The sequence below is a fragment of the Pristis pectinata genome, chromosome 2, assembly GCF_009764475.1.
Source record: "Pristis pectinata isolate sPriPec2 chromosome 2, sPriPec2.1.pri, whole genome shotgun sequence".
NCBI classification, from domain to species: Eukaryota; Metazoa; Chordata; class Chondrichthyes; order Rhinopristiformes; family Pristidae; genus Pristis; species Pristis pectinata.
The window spans coordinates 143,547,564-143,574,137 of NC_067406.1; the positions used below are offsets into that span (position 1 = coordinate 143,547,564).

General features: G+C 48.9%; 1 protein-coding gene across 2 annotated transcripts in view; it reads right to left on the minus strand.

Moving 5' to 3' along the window:
• Nucleotides 1-17,844: 17,844 nt before the first annotated feature.
• LOC127586959 (protein phosphatase 3 catalytic subunit alpha) overlaps nucleotides 17,845-26,574 on the minus strand; it is a 245,546-nt gene continuing 236,816 nt past the window's right edge. Inside the window, exons 13-14 of one of the 2 annotated variants that reach the window (XM_052045015.1) lie at nucleotides 22,156-22,185; nucleotides 17,845-19,484 (exon numbers count right to left, since the gene is read on the minus strand). In XM_052045015.1, the coding sequence (XP_051900975.1) occupies nucleotides 19,303-19,484; nucleotides 22,156-22,185 (212 nt within the window). In that variant the 3' untranslated portion in view covers nucleotides 17,845-19,302. The remainder of the gene's footprint in view (nucleotides 19,485-22,155; nucleotides 22,186-26,574) is intronic. The other variant, XM_052045021.1, reaches the window with a different exon arrangement.

The following is a 26,574-nucleotide window of genomic DNA, read 5'->3' on the forward strand; positions in this document are numbered from 1 at the left end:
GTACCGTGTACTGTGTATATGGACACATACTGTGTCCAACTTTTCTAACCGGGGCTTCCCCCGGGCTGTGGTCGAGAGAGCTGCCATTTCCCACACCTCTGCTCTCACCCCCACCCCTCCCAGACCCACATTTCACCCACCAGCCTACGTATCCAACACATCATTCTCCAACGGGACCCCCCCACCAAGCACATTTTCCCCTCCCCACTCCTTTCTGTCTGTCGCAGGGACCGCTCTCTCTGCGCCTCGCTAGTTTACTCCCCCCCCCCCCGCCCCCCCCATCCCGCTCCCACCCTGGGAACTTTCCACTGTCCCCACCATAGGTGCAACACCTGCCCCTACACCACCTCCATCACCTCCATCCAGGGACCCAAACAGTCCTTTCAGGTGAGACAGAGATTCACCTGCACAATATCATCTACTGCATTCGGTGCTCCAAGTGTGGCCTCCTCTACACTGGTGAGACCAAACGCAGACTAGGTGACTGTTTCACAGGTGTATTCCGGGCAGACACACCTGCACCCAAACGCAGGAGTTAAAGCGTCCTTACAGACTCAGGATGGCCTAAGGCTGTGTGTGTGTGTGTGTGTGTGTGTGTGTGTGTGTGTGAGACAGAGGGAGAGAGAGAGAGAGAGAGACCCTGTGTGTCTTTGTCTATGTGTATCTGTCTATATACAGGTGCCTGTGGATATGTACGTATGTGCGTGTGTACATGTGTGTATGAGAGACTGTGTGTGAGAGCATGTATGTCAGCTCTGTGTGTGGGTGTCTGAGTGTTTATGTGCATCTGTGTGTGTGCATGTATGTCTTTTTTATGTGTGTGTGTACGTTTGTGAGTGTATCCGCATATATGTGTGTGTTCACATATGTGAGACAAGGACATTGATAGAACACACACTACTCACACTACATGGCACACACTTTTTCACACACAAACTCACATAAATTTGTTCACACACAATTGTTCACATAAACACAGACACATTATTTCACACACAGACACAAATGTTCACACACACACAATTGTTCACACGCACACACACACACACACACACACGCACACACACACGCACACACACACACACACACACCCCAGCTGAGCACAACGACTGAGCCGCTTGGCCGCTGTGGGGAAGGCAGCGGCCGGTGGCGACGGACCCACGGCTCCGCTGCACCATCTAGTGGAGACCACAGGAGGCACAGCGCGAACACCCGCGGGTCCGGGACCATCGGGGGTTCCCAACTCTGCAGGAGCAGGACGGGCCGAGCTGGGAACCCCCAGAAAAGCTCGCAGTCTGCAGCTGAGGTCACAGTCAGGCTCGTTCAGGGACGGGTCCGTGGTCACAGTGTGTCCGTGCGGGGCTCACGGAGACGCCCACCGAACAATGAACCGCCCCGGGAAACAGGCGCTCGGCCCGGGGGCACAGAAATGATGTGTGTGGGGGGGGGGGGGGGGTCCCTGCAACACCGGAGGGAGCCCGGGACTTTGGTTTAATCTCAAAAATAAACTTGATTCATAATAAAACATATATACAAAGGAAGAAACTGTGCAAAGACGAATCCCGCACACTCCTGGCTGTTACATTCAGTGGTGTAAACTTTAAAACACACCAACAAACACAGCAGCACTGCCACTCATGTGGCCCCCTGGGGTGATCCCCCTTTCATTGTTCCAGGGCTTCTCCACCCACCTCTGCCCCTCCGTGTGCGGTAGCGGAAGGATCCCAGACTGTGGACCTTCCCCACAGAGCCTTCGTGTTGGCTGCCCTGAGCTTCAGTGTGTCCCTGAGCACAGACTCCTGCAGCCAGGACTGCGCCAATCGGCAGCGTTCCCTCATGGACATCACGTTTCGGGCAGACCAAAGGTCATCCTTCACTGAGTCGATGACCTTCCAGCTTTACCCATTGCTATCAGGAGTCTGGAGCCGCCATCCGGTCTGCTGTCGACACTGCCCGATTGTGCAGCCGCATCGATGGTGCGGTTGAAGTCAGTGGCCAGAATGACTGGTAGGGACGTCACCAGCAGTGGTGGGAGTTGCTGGAGGACGGCCAGCCGCTCGCTCCGCACGGGCGAGGCGTACACCTTAATTAGCTGGAGTTTAATTATGGGACCCCCACCCCTGACTGAAGTTACCTCCCCGCAGCAGAATCCCCAGGCCGGATGCACGACCATCATTCCCCCCCCAACTACGTGGACAATCCCTGGGACCACCACCGTGACCACCCCTGATAGTTACAGAGGTGTGGCAGCCCACACTCCTGTAAAAGTGGCCCGGACCCGCAGAACTTGAACCGCCATCGGCGGCCGCGGGCGCATGCGCGGGCGCGCGACGCGGACTAACCGCGGGGCGGGCCTTCTGGCGGGGACCACACGTCACGTCCGCCGGAGAGGCTCTCGGTTACTTTAGCGAGCGCGCGCTTTGTCCCAGTCAGTAAAGTGTGCTCCAGTCCAGCCTCCACGTCTCTGCGTTTTCTTTCCTGCCGCGCGCTGCGTTCGGCTACATTCGGAACCTGTGACATGAATCCCAACGACTCGCACAACGCAGTCTCGCTCAAGCTCCCGACTTTCTGGGCTGCTCAGCCCCACGTTTGGTTCGAGCAGGCTGAGGCCCAGTTCAGTATCCGAGGCATTACAGCCGACGCCACGCGGTACTACTACGTGGTCAGCGTGCTCGACCAGGACACGGCAGGCTGGATCATCGACTTCCTGCACCATCCACCTACAGAGGACAGGTACATTAAGATCAGGGCACTCCTCCTCCGCACTTTCGGACTCTCCCGCCACGACCGAGCCGCGCGGCTCCTGCGCATGGACGGCATGGGCAACCGCAAGCCATCCGAGCTGTTGAACGACATGCTGGCCATAAGCCCTGCCTCCTTTTTGAGCAGCTGTTCCTTGAGCAACTGCCAGAGGACATTCGCCTCCTCCTCGCAGGTGAAGATTTCAGCGACCCGCGCAGCCTCGCAGCCAGGGCGGACATTTTGTGGCAGAGTAAGCAGCGGGGAGCGGCTTCCATCTGCCTAACCACGACCGCACAGCCTAAGGCCAAGACCCCACAACCGAAACCACTGAGACCCATGGGGGACAAAGATGAGGGTTTGGATCAATGGTGCTTTTACCATCAGAGGTGGGGGTCAAACGTGCGTTGCTGCCGCCCACCGTGTGCCTTTCTGGGAAACGCCGGGGCCGGCCGTCGCTAGTGGCGGGTGGCTGTCGCGACAGCCTCCTGTTCCTCTGGGACCGACACTCCGGGTGACGTTTCCTGGTGGACACCGGGGCCAAGATCAGCGTCCTTCCCCCCTCGAACATGGACACCCGTACCGCGGCCCCAGGCCCCGACCTCAACACCGTGAACAGCACCACCATCCGGATGTACAGCTCACGTACCATCCCGCTGCATTTCAGCCCCAGCTGTTTTACCTGGACCTTCACGGTAGCAGCGGTCGCGGACGTTACTAGGGGCAGATTTCCTACGGGCCAACTGTCTTCTGGTCGACCTGAAAGGCCGGCGTTTGGTCCACGCTGAGACTTTCCAAACCTTCCAGCTCGGGGAAACCCAGTTCCCGGCCCTTGACTCTTGGGTGATGAGTTCGCCAGGGTGCTGGCAGATTTCCCCTCCATCATCACCCCACAGTTCTCCATCACCCCACAGTTCTCCACTACCGCCCCCAAGCACGGCATACAGCACCACATTCCCACACAAGGACCACCGCTGCACACCCGGGCCCGTAGGCTGCCACCTGACAAGCTTCGCCTCGCCAAGGAGGAGTTCCGGAAAATGGAGGAGATGGGGATCATCTGCCACTCGGACAGTCCTTGGGCATCGCCGCTACACATGGTGCCCAAGTCCGCAGGAGGCTGGAGGCCCTGCGGGGACTACAGGAGACTCAACAACACCACAACTGCCGACAGATACCCAATGCCTCACATCCAGGATTTCACGGCCAATCTCCACGGGGTGACCATCTTTTCAAAAATCGACCTGGTCCGAGGTTATCATCAGATCCCCGTGCACCCCGACGATGTGCCCAAAACAGCCCTCATCACCCCTTTCAGGCTGTTTGAATTCCTGAGGATGCCCTTCGGCCTCAAGAACGCCGCTCAGACTTTCCAGAGGCTAATGGACTCAGCTGGGGGAGGCCTGGGATTTCGTTTTCATCTACCTAGACGACATCCTGGTGGCCAGCAAGTCACACAAGGAGCACGTGGCACATTTGCGCTGGCTCTGCCAGCGCCTGAGCGACCACGGACTGGCAATCAACCCGGTGAAGTGCCAATTTGGGCTGCCGGAAATCGACTCCTTGAGCCACAGGGTCAACCAGCATGGAGCCGCCCATCGGCCGGACAAGGTCCAGGCCATCCGCCAGTTCCCCAAGCCCAGCACGGTCAAGGGCCTGCAAGAGTTCGTGGGGATGGTGAATTTCTACCACCGGGTCATGCCAGCGGCAGCGTGCATCATGAGACCCTTGTTCGGTCTGATGGGCGGCAAGGCCAAGGAGGTGGAATGGGACGCAGAGTCTATGGAAGCCTTCGAGCGGACCAAAGAGGCGTTGGCGAAGGCGGCCCTCCTAGTACACCCGAGAGTCGATGTACACACGGCGCTCACAGTCGATGCTTCTGACACAGTGGAGCAGCTCGTCGAGGGCCCATGGCGACCGCTCACCTTTTTCCGCCGACACCTGCGACCACTGGAGGTGAAGTACAGCACTTTCGACAGGGAGTTGCTAGCGCTCTACCTGGCCATCCGGCACTTCCGGTATTTCCTCGAAGGAAGGGATTTCACCGCATATACGCACCACAAGCCCCTCACCTTCGCCCTTGCAAAGTTATCAGACCCATGGTCGGCTGGCAGCAGAGGCACCTCTCGTTTATCTCGGAGTTCACCACTGACATCTGCCACATCGCGGGGAAGAACAACGTGGTCACCGACACGCTGTCTCATCCCCACATCCACTCAGTGACCACGTCAGCCCCAGGGGTCGACTACATGGCGCTGGCGCAGCCACAACAAGCAGACACCGAGATCCCGGCCTATCGCACCGCCGTTTTGGGAGTCCGGCTGGAGGATGTCCCCGTCGGCCCTACAGCGGTTCGGATCCTGTGCGACACGTCGACTGGCAGACCTCGGCCCATGGTACCAGCAGCATGGAGGCGGCGGGTATTCAACACGCTACACGGCCTGGCCCACCCGTCCACCCGGGCGTCCATCAAATTGGTCTCAGACAAATTCGTCTGGCATGGTCTGCACAAGCAGGTCGGACGCTGGGCCAGGACCTGCGTACACTGCCAGACCGCCAAAGTCCAGCAGCACGTGAAGGCTCCCCTCCAACAGTTCCAACCAACGCTCGGCAGGTTTCAGCACATCCTCGTGGACATTGTCGGCACCCTGCCCGTCTCCCGGGGCACCAAGTATATCTTCACCATGGTCAACAGGTTCACCAGATGGCCGGAGGCTGTGCCGCTAGCGGACACATCCACGGAGTCCTGCGCCAGGACGCTCATCACAAACTGGATCGCCAGGTTCGGACTTCCAGCGGACATCACCTCCGACAGAGGGACACAGTTCACATCAGGGTTGTGGACAGCACTGGCACAGCTCCTGGGCACCCGGTTACACCACACCACGGTGAACCACCCACAGGCCAACGGCTTGGTCGAGTGGTTCCACGGGTACCTCAAGTCAGCCCTGATGGCACGCCTCAGAGGGCCCAACTGGACAGATGAGCTTCCCCGGGTTCTACTGGGCATCCACATGGCCCCCAAGGAGGACCTGGGCACCTCCTCGGCGGAGTTGGTTTATGGCACCCCCCTGACGGTCCCGGGCGAGTGCGTGCTTGGGGCCCAAGGTCCAGCAGGGACGCTGGTAGACGTGCTGACGAAGCTGCGGGGCAAAGTGGGGACCCTGGCACTGGTTCCAACCTCCAGACATGGCTCAACACCGTCATTTGTTCCTAGGGATCTCAGGGACTGTGAGTATGTTTTCATTTGCAGGCGCATGCACGTCACCTCTGCAGAGGCCATACGAAGGACCCTTCAAGGTGATCCGGCACAACGGATCTACGTGTGTCGTGGAGGTGGAGGGCCACCAAGAGACCTTCACAGTGGACCACTTCAAACCGGTGCATTTGGACATTCGACAGCCCGTGAAGGTGCCCTCACCGCGCCGGTGGGGCAGGCCACCCAAGGTGGACACACAGACTGGGGATCCCACGCCCCCAATGGGCGATTCTGGGGGGGTGGTGTAGCGGCCCGGACCCGCAAGACTCGAACCGCCATTGGTGGCTGCGGACGCATACGCGGGAGCGTGACGTGGACTAACTGAGGCGCGGGCCTTCCGGTGGGGACCACACGTCATGTCCACCGGAGAGGCTCTCGGTTACTTTAGCGAGCGCGCGCTTTGTCCCAGTCAGTAATGTGTGCTCCAGTCCAGCCTCCACGTCTCTGCATTTTCTTTTCTGCCACGCGCTGCGTTCGGCTACAACATCAGCCTTGACCTTGGCCAGGTATTGCAAGGTGTTCACACATCACACTGTGCTCTTCACACAAACAGAACCAGAAGGCAGAAGAGGGACAGAGACTAATCTCCCCCCCCCCAGCGACACCACCAGCATCGCCACACCCTGAGGAGGACCATTCCCAGCACCTGAGCCCAAACACAGTGCTGCAGTTCACCAAGGCTGTGGTGTGAGGGACTCAGGCTGATTGACAATGGACAGTATTTGTGATCCCTGAACTCAAATAACGATGGAGATAAATCTGGCATCTCTGAACATGCACAGTGTGAAGAGCACTGTGCGATGTGGTCAATGTTTCGGGTCCAGACCCTTCTTCAGGACTACTGGAGGAATCTACTGGAGGAACTCAGCAGGCCAGGCAGCATCCGTGGAGAAAAGAAGGACTGAAGAAGGGTCCTGACCGGAAACGTTGACCACCTGCTTTTCTCCACGGATGTTGCCTGGCCTGCTGAGTTCCTCCAGCATCATCGTGTTTTTCATCCATACAGATCATTTCATCACATCAGTGCATTGAGGTAGTACAGGGGAAAACAATAACAGAATGCAGAATAAAGTGTTACAGTTACAGAGAAAGTGCAGTGCAGGCAGACAATAAGGTGCAAGGGCCATGATGAGGTAGATTATGAGGTCAAGAGCCCATCTTATCGTACTAGGGAACCATTCAATAGTCTTATAACAGCGGGATAGAAGCTGTCCTTGAGCCCGGTGGTACGTGCTTTCAGGGTTTGGGAAGGGCTGGTGTGGGAGGGAGGAGATACTGCAGAATCGAGGAGCTGACTGAGGTGTTGAGTTTTGTGTAACATGATGCAGGGCTCAGGAATGTGTGTGGTGTAACATCAGGAAACACTGAAGGTACTTCCAATGAAATAACTCAAGAAGATTGCTGACAGAATACTGGCGGTTTCATCATTAAAACAATACAAAGACCATAAATGTTTCCACTCACTGGTTTGACAGTGCCGACCATTACGCAGGGAGTCATTAACTGCCTTTTAACTGAACAATGCTCAGACTTAATCTGCCTTGGGTAACTTTGAGATTTCTGAAAAAGCTCCAGAATAGGGCATGTGTTACATAACCCAACCACCCCAGAACTGACCATCAAGGTGTAGCAGTGCCAGTGGTGATAAATCAATTCATCACTGAAAGCTGCTGGTGATACTGTCGATTAGGTGCTGAATGAGGCGACCTCTGACGACAGGCCATGGGTTGAATCCATGATCCTGAGTTAGCTCAGAGAAAGCCTTTGCTGGTTTAGGATTCTGCACTGAAACATAGAAAATAAAGCTGGTAATAACTTCATTAAACTAAGTGTACAAACAAAGCAAACTAACAACTCAATGAGCTTAACCACCCGTGGCCAGACCAACAGCCCTTGTGATCCACCTCTGGTCTGGTCAGGTCCAGGACACTCCCTTCCAAAACCTCCCTCAGCAACAAGTACAAAAGCCCAGAGTCAGCCATGTCCTCAGACACCCCCCCACACCGCGCTGCCCCAGCCGTGTCCTCAGACACCCCCCCACACCGCGCTGCCCCAGCCGTGTCCTCAGACACCCCCCCACACCGCGCTGCCCCAGCCGTGTCCTCAGACACCCCCCCAACACCGCGCTGCCCCAGCCGTGTCCTCAGACACCCCCCCACACTGCGCTGCCCCAGCCGTGTCCTCAGACACCCCCCCCACACCGCGCTGCCCCAGCTGTGTCACTAACCTCTCACTGCCTTACTCTGACCCCTGGGAGTGGGGTAATTTCCCCCACTATTGCTCCAGGCAGGGGTTCTTCCTTTGAACACGATTCCTCACCTTGAACAGGTAAACCATGGCCCTGCCTCCGGGGTCGGATCAGGGCTCCTCAGTCCTCCCACATTCCACAGCACAAGCCCTGGCCCACCCAGACCAGACACCGAGGTCAGGGCGTCGGGCAGGTGTAGGTGGGTACACAGTGGGTGCAGCTTTGGTCACTGTCCGCTGCCCGGGAGCAGCCCAGATACCAGGGACACTGGACCCCTCCTCACCTGCAGGACGATGACATGGAACCCAGCGCAGGTATGTTGGTGTGTGGCTGTGCTGTGGGAGACTGGAGCTGCCATGGCACAAAGTGAACATCTGGGCAACGATCTGGTACTGATTCTAAAGCTGGCCGTAAGGACGGCCTCTCTGTGCCGCAGCCGGGACTGTGTAAGGCTGCAGTCTGTGGCTGGGCAGGACCCGTGTTGCTCATCTTAACCCATTCCCCTTCACTCGGCCCTGAAGCCGGTGGTGGAGTTTCCATCGGGTTTCCTCATCAGCCCCGAGGTGAAAACACAAAAGGGGCAAATTTCCAGCACCACCCACACGGGAAAGTTGCAAAGTGTCAGCCGGTGTTGTTGAACAGCACCCTCTGCGCACGGTCATCTCCAGCTGGGCTGGCATTTAATGCGCAGCCCTGACCGCCCACCGAGTGGCCTCCTGAACCACTGCAGAGGATGCAGGGGCTGTAGGGCTGGGGTCACAGACACTCCAGCCCGGGGAAGGAGGGCAGACTTTCCCGGGGACCTCAGTGAACCCCGGTGCCTTTGGCTTCCGAGCTCCATTGCTGTAGCTAACCTTTATCTCCCATTTATTGAATTCACTGCAACTGATATCCTACTGCAGTCCAAATAAGGTTTTCCTCTGCTACCTCAGTCACAGTACTCCAGGCAGGGTTCACTGTTTCCACCTGCTCTGCGACAGAGCAGATGATGTGAGTCATGGCCAGGGTAGGAAATCGGAGCATCTCTTCGATACAGGATACAAAGGGCTGAATCCTGATAAGATTTGATCATTCTGCAAGCTGTCAGTATCTTCATGAAACATGGACTGAACTCCCCCGGACTCTCTGTGAACACACACGGACTCAGCGGGAGTCTGTACAGAAAATCTTCCACTCACCTCGAGTAGATCGGAAATCCCTTCACTGGCAGCTACAGGGAGACAGCTGACCCTGTGCTCCTCTGTCCAGCTATAGTTATTCAAAGGAAACTTCGATTACCTCACAGTCACAGAGCACAGATACAGGCCCTTCGGCCCAACCAGTCCATGCCGACCACGGTGCCCACCCAGCTAGTCCCAACTTCCTGCGTTTGGCCCATATCCCTCCAAGCCCCGGCCCTCCATGGACCTATCCAAGGGCTTCTTAAATGACACTGTTGTACCTGCCTCACTCACTTCCTCTGGCAGCTCGTTCCACATACTCACTGCCCTCTGCATGAAAAAGTTGCCCCTCAGGTCCCTTTCAAATCTTTCCCCTCTCACTTTAAACCTTCGTGCCCTAGTTTTGAACTCCCCTACCCTGGGGAAAAGACTGTTACTGTCCATGTTACTTATGCCTCTCATAGTTTTAGACAGATAACCACCTGGACTTCTCAATGGGCTTATTGACCTTGTACCACAGCTGGTGTGTGTTTCCCAAGGTCTAAGTTGTGAGCATTAAACTTTTCCACTGTTGGCTGTGGGAGACGTTCACCTTTGACTTTCGGAACCTTCACTGACTGGGGTAACTCTGGCCCAAGGACTGGGAAACTGGGGAGAGGTGGGAACGGGGTGAGGTGTAAGTACTGCCAGTTCACACAAGAACCGTCACAACACCCCTCGTGTAACTGGTTTTGCAGTCCAGAGACCTCCTCTTGACTGTGACTCTCTTTCCTACTCCATTAACTCAGAGCTTTGAGGTGCCTCTTAGTCTCCTACGTTCCAAGGAATAAAGACCCAGCCTGTCCAACCTCTCCCTATAACTCAGGTCCTCTAGACCTGGCAACATCCTCGGAAATCTTCTCTGCACTCTGTCCAGTTTTACCACGTCTTTCCTATAACAGGGCGACCAAAACTGTCCACAGTGCTCCAAGTACAGCCTCACCAACGACTCATACAACTGCAACATAATGTCCCAACTCCTGTACTTCATGCCCTGACTGGTGAGGGTCAGCATGCCAAATGCCTTCTTCAGTGCCCTGTCTACCTGTGACACCGCTTTCAGGGAATGATGCACTTGTAATTCTAGGTCCCTCTGTTCCATTATACGCTCATATAAAGATAAAAAGTTATTAATTAACCGAGGTAGATTCACAATAATAGGGGGAAGGAACAAATATCTGGAGACGGCTGAGCTCAGGACTGGTCTCCAGATGTGTCCAAATGTTTCCACATGAGCTCAGGCCGGAATTTTTACCTTGCCTGTTGTGTTCAGAATGATTCGGATGAAACAACAGTCGCAAAACCTGTTCAAACCTCTGCCTGTGTTGGTCAATCGAATGGAGATGAGGGTCACTTGGTTTTTACCAGTCAAGGCTCTGAGTTAACAGAGTGGAAAAGAGAGTCACAGTCAGGAGGAGGTCTCTGGACTGCAAAACCAGTTACACAAGTGTTACGGACTCAGTGAAAGTCCCTTTAAGATAGAGAGTGTGTGTGTATGTGTGTGTGGGGCGTGCTTACGTTGTCACAAACCAGCAACAAAAGAAACACACTGAGCATGATTCAGTGTTAAAAACTATTTTATTAATCACTACTTATGATAATACGTAAAATAAAAGTAAGAATGTTAGTATGTTAGAATTCAAAAATGTTAAACCTCGAACGTTAACCCCAAAACTAAACTCGTCGTGTGTGTGTGTGGCAAAGTCCAAAACTCCCAGTTCCGGAATGGTTCTTAAAGTTCAGTTCCGCAAGCCATAAGGTGAAACATGAGCAAGGGCTTCTTCAACAACCACCGTTGTCTGAAGATAAGATGTAGATGTAGAAAAACATAGAGAGAGTACATACGAAATCCAAATGTTCCACGATGGAACCCAAACGACACTTCAGTGTTTACTCGGTAGTGACTTCCTCACCCCGAAAGCATCCGAACCGTGGTCGTCCACACACAAATACCTGTTTCCTTCTACAGGTCAGCAACAAAGTGAACTCCACCGGATTACTTCCAACTTCCATACATGGATTTCAGTGGCAAACACAGTTATTGTTTCTCATCCATCGATAGAGAAAACAAGCAGGCTGGTGTCTCTCTCCCTTCTCTCTCTCTCCTTCTTCTTCTTCTTCTTCTTCTTCAACAACGTCATTACGTCCTTTATCTTCTATTGACGTAAGCACGCCCCACACACACATACACACACACTCTCTATCTTAAAGGGACTTTCACTGAGTCCGTAACAACGTCAATAGAAGATAAAGGACGTAATGACGTTGTTGAAGAAGTCAGAAGAAGAAGAAGGAGAGAGAGAGAGAAGGGAGAGAGACACCAGCCTGCTTGTTTTCTCTATCGATGGATGAGAAACAATAACTGTGTTTGCCACTGAAATCCATGTATGGAAGTTGGAAGTAATCCGGTGGAGTTCACTTTGTTGCTGACCTGTAGAAGGAAACAGGTATTTGTGTGTGGACGACCACGGTTCGGATGCTTTTCAGGGTGAGGAAGTCACTACCGAGTAAACACTGAAGTGTCGTTTGGGTTCCATCGTGGAACATTTGGATTTCGTATGTACTCTCTCTATGTTTCTCTACATCTACATCTTATCTTCAGACAACGGTGGTTGTTGAAGAAGCCCTTGCTCATGTTTCACCTTATGGCTTGCGGAACTGAACTTTAAGAACCATTCCGGAACTGGGAGTTTTGGACTTTGTCACACACACACACGACGAGTTTAGTTTTGGGGTTAACGTTCGAGGTTTAACATTTTTGAATTCTAACATACTAACATTTTTACTTTTATTTTACGTATTATCATAAGTAGTGATTAATAAAATAGTTTTTAACACTAAATCATACTCAGTGTGTTTCTTTTGTTGCTGGTTTGTGACACAAGAGGGATGTTGTGACGATTATTGTGTGAACTGGCAGTACCTACACCTCACCCCGTTCCCACCTCTCCTCAATTTCCCGATCCTTGGGCCAGAGTTACCCCAGTGAGTGGAGGTTCCGACAGTGAGAGGGGAAGGTCTCCCACAGCCAACAGTGGAAAAGTTTAATGCTCACAACTTAGACCTTGGGAAACACACACCAGCTGTGGTACAAGGTCAATAAGCCCATTGAGAAGTCCACGTGGTAAACCAAGCATTGTTATCTGTTCTGATGGACAGGATAGCTGTGACACTTTACTCTGTACTGTTATTGTTTTGACCTGTACTACCTCAATGCACTCTGCACTGACTCAATGTAACTGCACTGTGTAATGAATTGACCTGTACGATCGGTTTATAAGACAAGTTTTTCACTGGACCTCGGTAAAAGTGACAATAATAAACCAAAACAGTGTCGGTCCTGCAGTACGTGTGTTTACATGGTCTCCTGTATTCTGGGATTGTGTCCCAGTTTATGAAACTCCCTACTGGAAATGCTAAATCCTGGAGACTGCCCCTCACTCTGAAATAAGGATTTTCTAATTTGGGATGAATTGCAAGGTTCCAGAAGTGAACCAAAATCCACCTGTGATAGGATTCGGGTTCTGAAGAATAAAGTGAGCTAGAGAGGTTTGGGGACCTGCTCGTCTGGGCCGCTGTCAACACAGCCCCCAGGGATGGAGCGACTGAAGTCAGGGATGGACGGAAGCCAGATCTGGAGGGGCTGAGGGATCTGGGAGGGCTAGAGGCTGGGAAGGAGGAGCGAGGCCATGTGGGGAGGTGAACACGAGGAGAGGTCAGTGGCCACAGGACTGCAGAACTCAGGGAGGTGCAGCTTTGGGGAATGGAAGTTTACGGAGTGGAAAAGTAGTCGGGAGATCTGGAATATTCACAGCTGACAGTAACCGAGCCATGTAGCAGAGGTGGGGAGGCAGAGATGGGGAGGCAAATACCAGCACAAATATTTTATTTTGGGAAGGTAGGTCCACAGGACACTGATGCCAACAGTGGCTGGCTCTGTACATGTGGGAACCAACGTCTGGCCCAGAACTACCATGAACTGCTCCAGATGACAGGGACCAGACTGTACGTTTGCAAATATCAAGACAGTCAGAATCATTTCCCAGGGTAGAAATGTCAAATGCTCAAGGACACGTATTTAAGGTGAGAGGGGAAAAGTTTAAAGGAGATGTGCGGGGCAAGTTTTTTTTTACACAGAGAGAGATAGGTGCCTGCAATGGGCTGCCAGGGGTGCTGGTGGAGGCAGATACCACAGTGGTGTTTAAGAGGCTGTTAGACACGTGAATGTGCGGGGAATGGAGGGATATTGATCATGTGCAGGCAGAAGGGATTTAATTTAATTTGGCATCGTGTTCAAAGGGCCTGTTCCTGTGCTGTACTGTCTATGTTTTATCTCTGAGAGGAGGCACATTTAGGAAAAAGTGAGAGGTGTGTGGGGTTTATGATATCCATGGACAGGGTGTATCTGATAATTCATGAAGTATGAGGTTTAAATGCTGGGACCCACCCTGTCTGCAACAGACAAATATATCAACAAATTACACGTCTGTCTTTTGCCTCTATTCAAAACACACAAATAAACTTACATTTTGAAAAAGATAAACAGCTCTTGAGCTTTCCTGTCATATACAGGATGTTCTACACATAAACATCTTCTTGCATCTTCCCATCTAATCCTAGAAACTCAGTCCTCAACAACACCGGCATTCACACATCGTACAGGAACATCACAAGCCAGCACTGAGCACAGACACCAGATTACCATGGGTGATGCAGAAACAGAACAAGTATCTCAGAACATCTCAAATGCTTCTTCAACCAATCAACCATTTCAGAAGAGTGTCCACTGTTATGTGAAACACTGATCCCGATTTACAAGCAGCAAGGTCCCACGGACAGCAGTGTGATTTTAACCAGAGGTTAACTTAAAGTTGATCCCTGCTGCTCTTTGTGTGACGGTATCAGGGGGTTGTCTCCATCATCCTGAGAGAGCAGCTTGGGCCTCACCCTGTCCGAGAAGTTGTATCTCACCCATAGCCATTCTTCCCAGTGCTGGCCTACCTTTTTGTGCTCGAGCTTCTGGGAATCGAATGGATGGTGTCTTGTTCTCAAGAGCAGGAATGGTGACCCTGAACATTGGGCTCCTGCACTCAAGGACAATCTCTGCAGCAAAATTACACCCATTTCAATAGACGTTTGACCTCTGTATTGTAGCTCTGAGTAGGAAACGTTCAGTTTCAGAGGGCAGGAGTTCGTCCCACCCCCTTCCCTGATATTTACCCAGCTCCTTTTACTCTAAGAAAGAAAATGTGCCAAGGGACTTGCTCTCACACCAGACTCCTGAGCATCTGCAGACTGCTATCTACTGGGAGAGTTGTCCCATAGACTACAGGGAGTGAAAAGTTCACAGGTCTCGAAGCAGTCAGCAAGGGATAGAGGAGAGAATCAGTTAACAGCAGTAGGATTGCCCTGGTGTGAAAGGCTTGGGGTGGGTTGGGGGGGGCAGGGGCTGAGATTTTAGAGTCTGTCTAAGAGAGTTGTGTAGACAGTCCTAATAGTCAAGGGGAAGTACCAGATCTTGGCTTTGGGGATGTAGCAGGGCAAAGGGAGGGAAGGTCAGTGGGAGAACATTTCAGACAAGGAGCCCACATCTCTGTTAGCTTTAAGGTTGTTACAGAAAATGACAAGGATAGACCAGAAATCAAGGTCCTGAATGGGAGAAGATCGATTTCAACATAGCATGGGACCTGGCAAGTTCACCTGTGTTTGGGGGTGGGGTGGGGGTCATCCGAAAGTGAAATGGTGAAAGATCAGGGTCAGTTACATTTGGATCAAAGTGTGGGTGGCTGATTAGTAAGTTTGCAGATGACATGGAAATTGGTGGAGTGGTGCATAGTGAAGAAGGTTGTCGCAGGATATAGGTCAGCTGCGGGTATGGACAGAAAAATGGCAGATGGAATTTAATCCAGGCAAGTGTGAGGTGTGGCTCTTGAGAGGTCAAATGTAGGAGGAAAGTACAGTGAATGGTAGGAGCATTGGAAGCACTGATGTACAGAGGGATCTGGGGTGCAGGTCCACAGCTCCCCGAAAGTGGCCACACAGGCAGACAGGGTGGTAAAGAAGGCGTATGGCATCCTTGCCTTCATTGGTTGAGGTGTTGGGTGTAAAAGTCAGGAAGTCGTGTTGCAGCTGTATCAAACTTTGGTCAGGCCACACGGAGTACTGTGTGCAGTTCTGGTTGCCCCATTACAGGAAGGATGTGGAGGCTTTGGAGAGGGTGCAGAAGAGGTTCACCAGGATGCTGCCTGGATTAGAGGGGATGAGCTATAAGGAGAGGTTGGACAGACTTGGGTTGTTTTCTCTGGAGTGTCATAGGCTGAGGGGAGACCTGAAAGATGTTTATAAAATTATGAGAAGCAGAGATAGGGTAGGTCAGTTTTCCCTCCCAGGGTGGAAATGTCAAATACTAGGCAGCTTTAAGGTGAGAGGGGGGAAGTTTAAAGAAGATTTATGAGGCAAGTTTTTTTTTGTACACAGAGAATTGATATCCTTCTGCCTTAAAAATATTCAAAGACTGTTTCACCCCATTTGAGGATGTTATGAAGACTCGAACCTCTGGAGGAAAATTTCACCTCTTCTCCATCTTAAGTGGATGACTCCCTTTTTTTTTCCCAAGCAGTGACCCCTAGTTCTAGATTCCCTCACAAGAGATGTCCCCACCACACCTACCCCGTCAGCAGCTCATGTTTGTATCAATTTCTCTCTCACTTGAGTTCAGCAGATACAACCTTTCCCTATAAAACAACCCACCCCCGAATGTTACCGTGGTGCATCTCTGACCTGCAACAAATTAGCAGCTTTCTTTAAATAAGGTCCAAGCTGCACAGTGTTGCAGATGTGGTCTCACCAATGCCCAGTGTAATGGTAGCTATAAACAAGAATATTCTTTTAGCTTTCCTAATCACTTGTACCTGCACACTGCGAACCACACACTCGGGCTCCCAGGTCGCTCGGCAGTCGCTGGCCACTTGGATAACAAGCTTCTTTTTTTAAATATCCCACTGAAATGGACAATCCCACATTTTAGACTGCATTTGCTTTGTCTACATCACAAGATCACAAGACAAGGGAGCAGAAGCAGGCCATTCGGCCCATCGAGTCTGCTCCAAGGAAAGGGAAAATAGAAATGAGGATTGGGGGAAAAGAAAGAAAAAAAAACCTATTCTAATCCCAATTTCCGGCCTTATCCCCATATCCCTTGATATCCTGACTATTTAGATATCTATCTCCTCCTTGAACGCCCCCACTGATCTGGCCTCCACTGCTGTACATCCACCCACTTAACTTCCGTTTCCTGTTAGTCAATCTTCCATCCAAACCAACACCAACAGCAACAGAAAATGCTGGAAAAGCTCAGTTGGTCAGGCAGCACGTACGGAGAAAGAAGTTAATGATTCAGGTCGTGGTGATTGGTCTAAATACAGGTGCTGGATGGGTATTTGGTCAGTATGGACGAGTTGGGTCTGTTTCCGTGCTGTATAACTGTGGCTCTGCGGTCCAGGCACCCACCACTTTCTGTGTAAAAGTACACTGCACACATCTCCTTTAAACCTTCCCCCTCTCACCTTAAAGCTATGCCCTCTAGTATCTAACATTTCTACCCTGGGAGAAAGACACTGACATCCACCCTATCTACGACTGTCATATAAACTTCTACCAGGTCTCCCGTTAGCCTCCAACGCTCCAGAGAAAACAACCCAAGTTTGTCCATTCTCTTCTTATAGCTCACACTCTCTAATCCAGGCAACATCCTCGTGAACTTCTTCTGCAAGGATCACCCCTTTGAGGAGAAATTTGTTCTACAAGAGGGTTGAGTGTGTTTGGAATTTCCTAACCCAGAGAGCTGCGCTGATCCAGTCAGTGAATATATTCAAGGCACTGAGAAATGGATTTTGGGTACATGGAGGGATCGAGGGTAATGGGAAACGAGGTTCATGGAGACTAACATCCTATCAGCGGTGATCTCGGCCAACAGCGGAGGAACTTTGAAGCCGAATGGTCTCCTTGTGCTGCATAATCTCAAGTTTTATTCTTGTGTACATCTTGGTTGTTGTTCCCTACATTACACGCGTGATCCTTACAGTATATAAAACCGGTCATAACCTTGAACAATTGAATATCCCCTTAACCTGCTGTGCTCAAAGGATCTGCAATTAGATCCTGCCAGGACACATTGTGTTTGAATTGTTTTCTGATGAGAGTCTCCTGGGTAGCAGAGCCGACCAAGGGAGCCAGCCAGGTGCTGGAGGGCCAGGTCTGGTGGGAACAAGGGCAGTGCGGGTGGCAGCCAATACTGGCACCTCTGCTCTCCCGGCCAGGTGCTGGAGAAGGAAACGATTTACTTGTACATAAAAGGCTCATGGATCGACATTAGAAGCACTAACAGAAAACACGACCGGTATGTTCATGCATGTTTTATTGAAATAGTAATATAAAATACTTCCTCATTGTTACAAGTGCATGCTTAAATTGCTGACATTTCAGAGGTCAAATTACAAAGGCAAGGCATTCAAGGTTGTAGTGAATTACTTGGGCACATTTACAGTCATTAAAAAGTTCATGGGTTACCCATTATGGACCAGTTTTTAACCATTTGATCAAACCCGTAACTGATAATACAGCAGAAGGTGAAAATACACAAAACTTTTTCTGTGTGGCACTAAAGTAGTCGGACTTCACCATCGGGACTAAAACAGCTTCATGCATCTAGAGTTTTACATGTACCCACACATTGAGTTTTTAATTTTCACAATGCTTGCTAAACATGCTAAATGTCTACATGTGCACTTATCAGTACTGAAAAATGTTCAAAGGTTCCACTCCCTTTCTGAATAATTTCGAGAATTTTTTTTTTAATTACAAAAATTCAAAAGGCATTAAGCATTTTCATACAGTGAATATAAAGTATGCAAGTATACATTACATTTCCAGTATATGTCCGATCACTAAGCACATTACAGTCCCATATAGGGACAGTACAGCCATTAATTGGGAAAAAAACATGCATAGAACAGTTTTACAGACTACAGATGCTTTTCACTGCATTTATATGGTATGTCTTGTTCTTCATATAGTTAAAATAAAACTTAAAAAATGAATGCGTCACTCATTAATATACAATTCCAGCAAGCCACAACCAACTCAATGCAAATGAGATTGAAGAGCATGATGAATGATCAAGGTTATAAATAAATTTCCAGTTTCTTTTTGGAAAAGGCTATCTCCTATCAAGTGGATAAGCTAAGTAAATAGATAAACTGGCAGCATCCAAGCACACTAAATCAACCTGAGGTAAGCAGATTCTGTACAAAACCAAATTTGATTTTTGGCATTTTAATGATTTTGCAACTTTACATTTTATTTTAAGACTGCCTAATTTCTTTCAAACTCTCATAAGAGTAGCAAAAATGTTAATAAATAGTCGACATCTCAAATCAGCTATTATTAGTTTGTACAACCTCATATTTTCAATTTTTTTTTTAAATATGTCAAACTTTTAATTCTGCAATCGTAAACGGACACTAGAAGATTAAAGAGCTGCTAGACAGAGATCCCATATCCAGAATAGTAAAGGCCTTTTCAAAACAGATCTGCAAGTCTTCCTCAATGCAAAAGGAAAACAGTTTGATTCATCTAATGTGTAATATTTAACCAGCTTGTCTAGAAGCATCAAAGGCATATCCCATCTGAGGTAACTTAACTTTCAACAATCACAATACAATTTCTATCACTCTGTTACTGGAATCTGTCACCAACACCTGGCTCCCCAGAGCATGCAGCAGTAATCAGAGGCAAGAATGTCAAACCGCTTGGGACAATGGTACAATCATGCCTTGGAACTGGAAACTGCAAAGGGATCACTGAATGTTACCACTCTCAGTGCCGTTCGTCTCCGAGGAGACTGCCTTGTTGATGGAGTTAAAGCTGCCATCAGTGGCGATTCCATCGCGTCGAGGGGGCATCCTCTCGTTGATTCGATCCAAGCCTTTGGCTTCAGCAAAGCTGCTGATCTTATGCTGTGGCGAGAACCCCCGGATGGCTGATTGGACCAAGGTTAGATGGTGGGGGAGGTGGAGCAGGGTCAGAGGATCGGGTGGGGGCGGGGTGGAGGGAAGAAAGAAGAGGGGTAGAAGCATAAAACAACACATCTTTTCTTCTCCCCACCGATATACCAGCTCAGTAGTTATTTGGTTAGCACATTGTGGCATATGCATTCAAGAAACTCTTAACCTCTTTGTATTAAACCACATGGAACTGGGCGAAGGGAGCGTGCAGGCAGTGATGGGCAGTAGTCACCCCTGTAAGTGAACAACTTTGGCACATATCGACGTCAGGATCCTGAGAAACCAATCACCCTGCAGCAGACTTCACACAGTTTCAGCTCAGCTCTGTTACATGTAGGCCCTCACTAGGAGAGAAATAACTGGTCTTCCTTCAGAGTGAAACACAAAGTGTGGGGAGAACCAAAAATTATAGCTTCATTTTACATAAACTGAAGGGGTTTCCAAATCAGTATGGGGAGCCTCAAATCTCTGCAGTGGTTTGTAAAACAGTGCAGCGCTGGGAAATGGTCCTTGAGGTGACCCCAGGCCAGTGCACTAATCCTCTCCAGTCAGGCAAGGAGCAGGTCGGTCTTGGACCAGACAACTGATGAATCCCTGGTCTCTGGACCTTGCCAGGTGAACGCCTGGGGAAACCACACTGTACATGGGCCTGTGGAGCACAGGAAGGCTTTGGTATCTGACTGCCTTTCACTTTTGGTTACAGAATTCATTCTTGTTGAATTGTTACCACAGGCAGCATGACACAATTTTCAAGGTGATGCCTCAAGATATGGAAAGTGCAGGGTGCGATTCCACACGGCAAAACACTCCTCTGTGGTGTAGGACTTCTAGGATGGAGCACGGATCAAGAGGTGAGGAATACAACCCATGCGCTTGGCAATTAGGGCAACATTAGGAGATAGAAGCAAAACAAGTGTCCTAAAGTGATTGAAAGGTACAGGTGCTCAATAAATTACTGCGACACAGTTCACCCCTTGAGGTTGGAAAATGTCTCTGCTCTGTGATCACATTCTGCGCACTTCCCTTTGGCTCAGTTCAGTTTATAGAAAGACCACCCATCTTCCTTCCCCAGATTCTGCCAAGCAGAGAGCAAGTGAATTTATGACGAGCTATTAATATTCCTTCCCTTACCCTGTTCTCTCTCCTCAGAAACACAAGCTCAGGGCAGGATCTCAGTTCTGTAACAGGACCCTGGTGTGTAGTAAGCACAACACACTTGCTGAGCTCATGGGTTCTGCTGCCCAACAACCAGCTTCGATGAGGCACATGTACACCCAGACTGCCTTCACTGGAGTGTCACGTGTCTGCGTGACAAATTCCCACCAACGGCTCCGTGTAATCCTCCCAGCATATTACAATTAGCTGTTACTGTGGAATGAATTGATACAGCACACAAGGAGCCACTTGGCCCATCACTGCCTGGACTGACTCTTTGGAAGGGCTAGGCGGAAACGCACACCTTTTCATAGTCACTACACATTGGAAAACATGGAGCAAAGGGATCAGCAAAGGGGATTCAGTGCTCACAAGGTTAAGAGGAACGGCCACAATGATTGTTAACCATTCCATTTGTCACGTCCAGAAGACATGCAGCAAACAAGCGGTTAATGTGGTTTTCATCACTGCAGTGGGATCTTTCAACAATAAAATGGCTGTGTTCCAACAGAGACCGATGGCCAGTGGCAGTCACAGGTTAGGGGCAGTTAGATGAGATAACATTTTGAAGTTTAATTGTAATCAAGAAATATTTTATAGATTGACTCAAATGAAATTGTTTCAGAAATTTTAAACAGGAAGATGAAACACCTCAGCAGGAATCCTCCATTCATGTCTGACGCACTGTACACTCACTGAATACAGAGCGATCGGCATGGGTTCAGGATAGACTGAATTATGGTTTCATTGCAACAGGGAACTGTACTGTTAACTGACCATGAAGAATGAAAGTTTATTACAATTAAATTGTATTATAAGAAGATCCCACTGCACATCATTTAAAGGTTAGTGCTCATTTACAGACTTCCCAATGAAGCAGCTGGTGATTCAGCTACCACTTGTAACACAGTAATCCAGCTTGCTGCTGTGTCTGCCAGTCTGACAGTGGGATAACATGGTAGTTTACACACACACACTATTTAAACACAACACACAGCAAAGCCACAGAGTCACAGAAAAAAAAGCAAAAATTAATTTCCACCACCGATGCGGACTGTGGACCGGAGTTTGTTAAAAAGGTGGTTTTAAAGTGAGCATAAATAGTGGTTAAGTAGCCACTATTTAATCAGCAGTCGGCTTTGCTCTTGCTTTAGCATCTTGAGCCAATTTTGAAGCGACAATTGTTAATAGCTCTTCTGGAGAAAGTACAGTTCAACTCCGAGTTATATGACAGCACAGTTCAGCCAGAAGACGCAGGTAAGATTTTGCAAGAACAAAGGAACACAACTGCATAAAAGATGAATCTATTTAAAGCAAGCCACACCTCAACATGGTTAATATGACAGTGTTAAGGAGTGTTAGACAACTACTGGTTAACCCAACACCCACATATCATATACAAGCTACAGAAGTATATTTATATAGGTATGTATAAACCCAGCACAGCCCCAATCCATTATACAACAGAAGGGGGTCTGGCTAAAATATTACCTTCATCAGCCTCAATAGCCTCAACAGTCGCTGAAGAAAAGAAAAGGGTTGCAAAACGGATGAGAAAGTTGCCGAGAATTTATATTCTTAACAATCAATGAGAAGCAAAAAAAATAGCAACTGCAGCAAGTCTAATATAAGCTTTAGTACTCTTATGTGGAGATGAGAAACAGGACCAACACATTCACAGAGGACAACACACAGTCAGTTTATGTGGGAAGAGGAAACAGACAAACTGATGTGATCATTGAGCAGAAAAATCAGTGAACAACTTGCGGCCGCGTGTGTGCATGGATTACTGAATAGCAATTTATTGGTTTACAGTATCTGATGGAAAATAAGTGCAAATTCTCACAAGATTGTGTTGAGGAACAAAGGTATACCACGCCCATGTAATGCAACAAGAGAATGCATTCGCTCATTACTGGGAACAGCATCGAAAGTTGACCATGTCTCAGAGAATAATCCCCATTTTGGATTGTACTGGTTTAGTAGCTGCAATAGGATCTGTATGGGACCTGGGCAGATTCAACACTCAGATCACCAATCCTCAGCCATAGTCTTCACCTTATCGTAAGTGTCCAAGTAATCAGCACCATGAGAAGCTCTCCCCATGGACAGGTTACATAGCTTGGCTCCTTTTTATTTAAACATTCAGGTTTTGCCTTGAGCTCTTGGCCAGTGAATTTTAAACATGCTTTTCATGAGGAAGTATTCCTGTTGCAGTGGTCATTTCCAGTAACTGTAAAGCACACAGCTCAAGGGCTCCAGACTGAAGTGGGCTAACACACCAGTAGGGTGAAGAAGTCAGCACAGAACCGCCACCTCCTGCCTTTACACTGAAAGCCACACATTTGGTTGTGAGCTTTCTGGGTGCCCTGTGAAACACCTTGGCTTTGGCCTGCCTCAGTCTCTTCTAGACTGGGGAGACAACGATCCATCCACGGTGTTAACTGAACTTAAATCAGAAATAAGAGTCTTGAAGTCTGACCGGATTACATAGTTGTGTGACTGGCCAAGTTGGAATAACGGCATAAAGGAGTGCAGGTCAGAGGGCACAGTTTTATGGGCAGGACATCTGAGGTGGTGGGAATGATGCAGGGAACTTGGGGGGCCTTGGTTCAGTGGTGATCTGAGGGGCAAGTTTCCCCACACAGAGGGTGATGGGTTTATGGAACGAGCTGCCAGAGGAAGTGGTTGTGGCAGGTACAATTGCAATGTTTAAAAGACATTTACAGGTGCATGGTAGGAAAGGTTTAGAGGGATATGGGCCAAATGCAGGAACTTGGGATTAGTGTAGAAATGGATGGGTGAAAGCGAAGGGCCGGTTTCTGTGCCACATGAACAGAGCAAAGGTGAAAGCAACAAAGGCACAGTGTAAAGAAGATTCGATTCACCTGAAGTGGCTTTGAATTCACAAGCAATCGAGGGGAGGGAACCAGGATACTGGGGCTGACCACACAACATCCCCTCTAGCTGACACTCAAAGGGTGTTAAAAGTCACAATGAGTTCTCAAAACGAGATGATTTTCATTATGATAAAATGTTAATTTATCTTCACAGACAATCTTCATCCATTAAGTTGATTCAGCACTCAATATAAATCTCCAAATCCTGCATTTCATTCCTGGAATCATCCTCAATCAGCAGTTTGTACCAACCTGCTGCTCACTCACTGTAGGGCAGGCACATACTGATATGTCCATCAACACATTAACTGGAAATCCTCATTCTAGTCGGCCAATCCCCCGTGGCCTTGCCCTCCCCATCTCCTCCAGCCACAAAACGGGAAGAGCTCTGTGTTTATCCACCGCTGCTTCACATGTCCACAGTTATTCACCTTTCCACTATGGTGGCCACGTTCAGTTGTGGAATTCCACCTCCCCCCCCCCCCCCCCAACAAACCTCCACTCTTCTTAAAATCCACAACACCAGACCAAACTTCCGGTGGCTTGGGATCAAACTCTGTTTAACAAAGCTCCTGTTAAGCCTCTTGGGACCTTTAAGAGTGATAAAAGCCACATAAATGTGGCAGTAGTTGCTTATTTTGATTTCGACATGACCGACTCTCTCACTGCAGAGCCCCTGCACAAATTCACGCCCCTGTAAGTGGAGCTCACTGGAGCACAGGTTGGGGCGAGTGGTTCCATTTCTAGAACAAAGTGAATCCAACTACCTTAACCCCCATTTCACATTCTACAGAGCAGGAAGACACCATAATGCACATGGATATTAGAGGATTCTGCCAGAGGAATTATCCAGTGCAGTCATCAGGTGCAATGGGCAAGGATTAGAACACATTCCGAGGCAGTCTTTTTGAGGGCATGGGACAGACTAGATTCACAGACTGAGAATCTCAACATGGGAAACTGGCAACTTGTGGTCAACACCAATGTGAATGGCTTCAAAATGATCCAGATTCCCGAATGTGCTTGAGGAAAAGGACCAGCACTGCCCAGCAGCTCTGCCTATGGGTTCATCACCCAGTAACTGCTTATTAATCTCCTTTAAAGTAGCAAGCCACTCAGTTTCAAGATGGATCAGTATGCACACTCCCAAAGGCAGCTGGAGCAGTCTGATTGGAGTGGGATGGAGATCAAGACTTGACAAAGTGAAGGACTATGTGGTCAGTGCAACCTCAAAACAGCTTCAGTCTCAAGGCCCACCAGAGGGGAAAAATTCCAGATGTCACTGCTGAAGAGTCTGAGGCTTTTAATCTACATACCTTCCCTTACCCTGGAGGTTAGAACCTGGCTCCATGAGTTAGCTGCAAAAAGCTAAGGAAAAGCAGTGAATCTGAACATCCAACCACTGGTTCCCATTCTCACTTCTAATTTTGGTGACAGGATATCAACTACAGGTTGGGTAGATCCCAACCATCCTCTGTCATCAATTGGGTCCAGCTGTTGAAGCTCTGCTGTTCCAAGTACTCACACCTATCCTCATGTCGACATCCTGGCTTCTCTCTCCTACCGTCTCGGTGACTCCTGCAGCCCTTCGCAATTAGTGGGAAGGACACGGGGGGAAGTACACAATGCACGTGCTCACATGCATGTGCAGGCACCTGCACACACACATGTACAATATTATATTCCATCAAATACCACAGAAATTCAGGTGCCCAGGTTGTGGACAGTTAACTCTGATTAGTAAAACAAATCTTGATCCTTAATGTAGAAATATTAAGACTGTTCACTTTAAACCCACAAGCATTAGTGGATGATGCTTTTTTTTTGCTATTAGGATCTGCTTTTCTGCTTTAAATGTCTTTAATTTTTCTTAAAAAAAAAGTAGTAATTGATTCAAAATATATAAAACATGGAGGCAGTGACAATCTAGAATACTGCAACTGCACAGGTGAGGCTGTGAGCTGGCAGGAAACCAATCTATCCTCAGCTGAGGGAACGGTTTTCCTCAGTACTTGCAACGTCTGGCTCCACATAGAAATGTTTTCTTTGTGACTGGGTGCGTCAGTCTGCACAGGTGAATGTTACTAGCATGTGTAAGTTAGCACTGACACACAGAACACTGACACACAGAGGCACAAGGTGAAGTGAATGAAGTGGGTACCTGATTCGTCTGAACAGGAGGAAGAGAGAAAGAGTATATCAGAAAGCAAATAGAACATTGGAAAGAGTGAAGAGGGAGGGAGTTCACAGGGGCTTTGAACAGACAGCCCCATTCCACATACAATACCCAGTTCACACATATATAGATATAAAATAAAGACAACTTACTTCAGTAATTAACTGCAACAATACAAGTCAATGATTCAGGGAAGAAAACTGTGTTATTGAGCGAGTTCAACAGCGAGTTCACTAATGGTTAACCTCATTGTGTCCAAGACTTACCCCAAGATAGTTCACTGATTAAATGTGAAGTGTATTCATTCTGTGTTGTCCATTTTACGGGAAAATGAGGGGAGGGGCGAGTAGATTTTGAAACTGGAATTAATAATGTCACTGCTCCAATACATAATGTGGACTCCTGATACCCTGCAGTATTTACCACAAGTACTGGGATGTAATAATATTTAGCAAATGTTTTAAGATGAAGATTAATTAATAAATATAAGGATTAATGGGTTAATCTATCTGCCAGATTAAAGGAAGGCATCATCCTTTATTGAACTGTACAAGCACAGTTGCTGAGTCAAATCAAAGAGGTTAAACATCCTGAGCATTGCCGACAAACTCAAACAGAACACTGACACTGTCGAAAGTTAAATTCCCAAACAATTGCAATTCTCAACTTTCCTCACTTAACCTTTCTGGAGAAGAAAAACAAGTTCTTTTAAAGATGTACATTAGAGCAACACCCCAGTAAACACTTAAGTGCCTTGTCTAATTTTAAAAAAAGATTAAGTTTAATAAACAAAAATGTTCTAGCTTACCACTTAACTCAAACGCATGTGGAGTT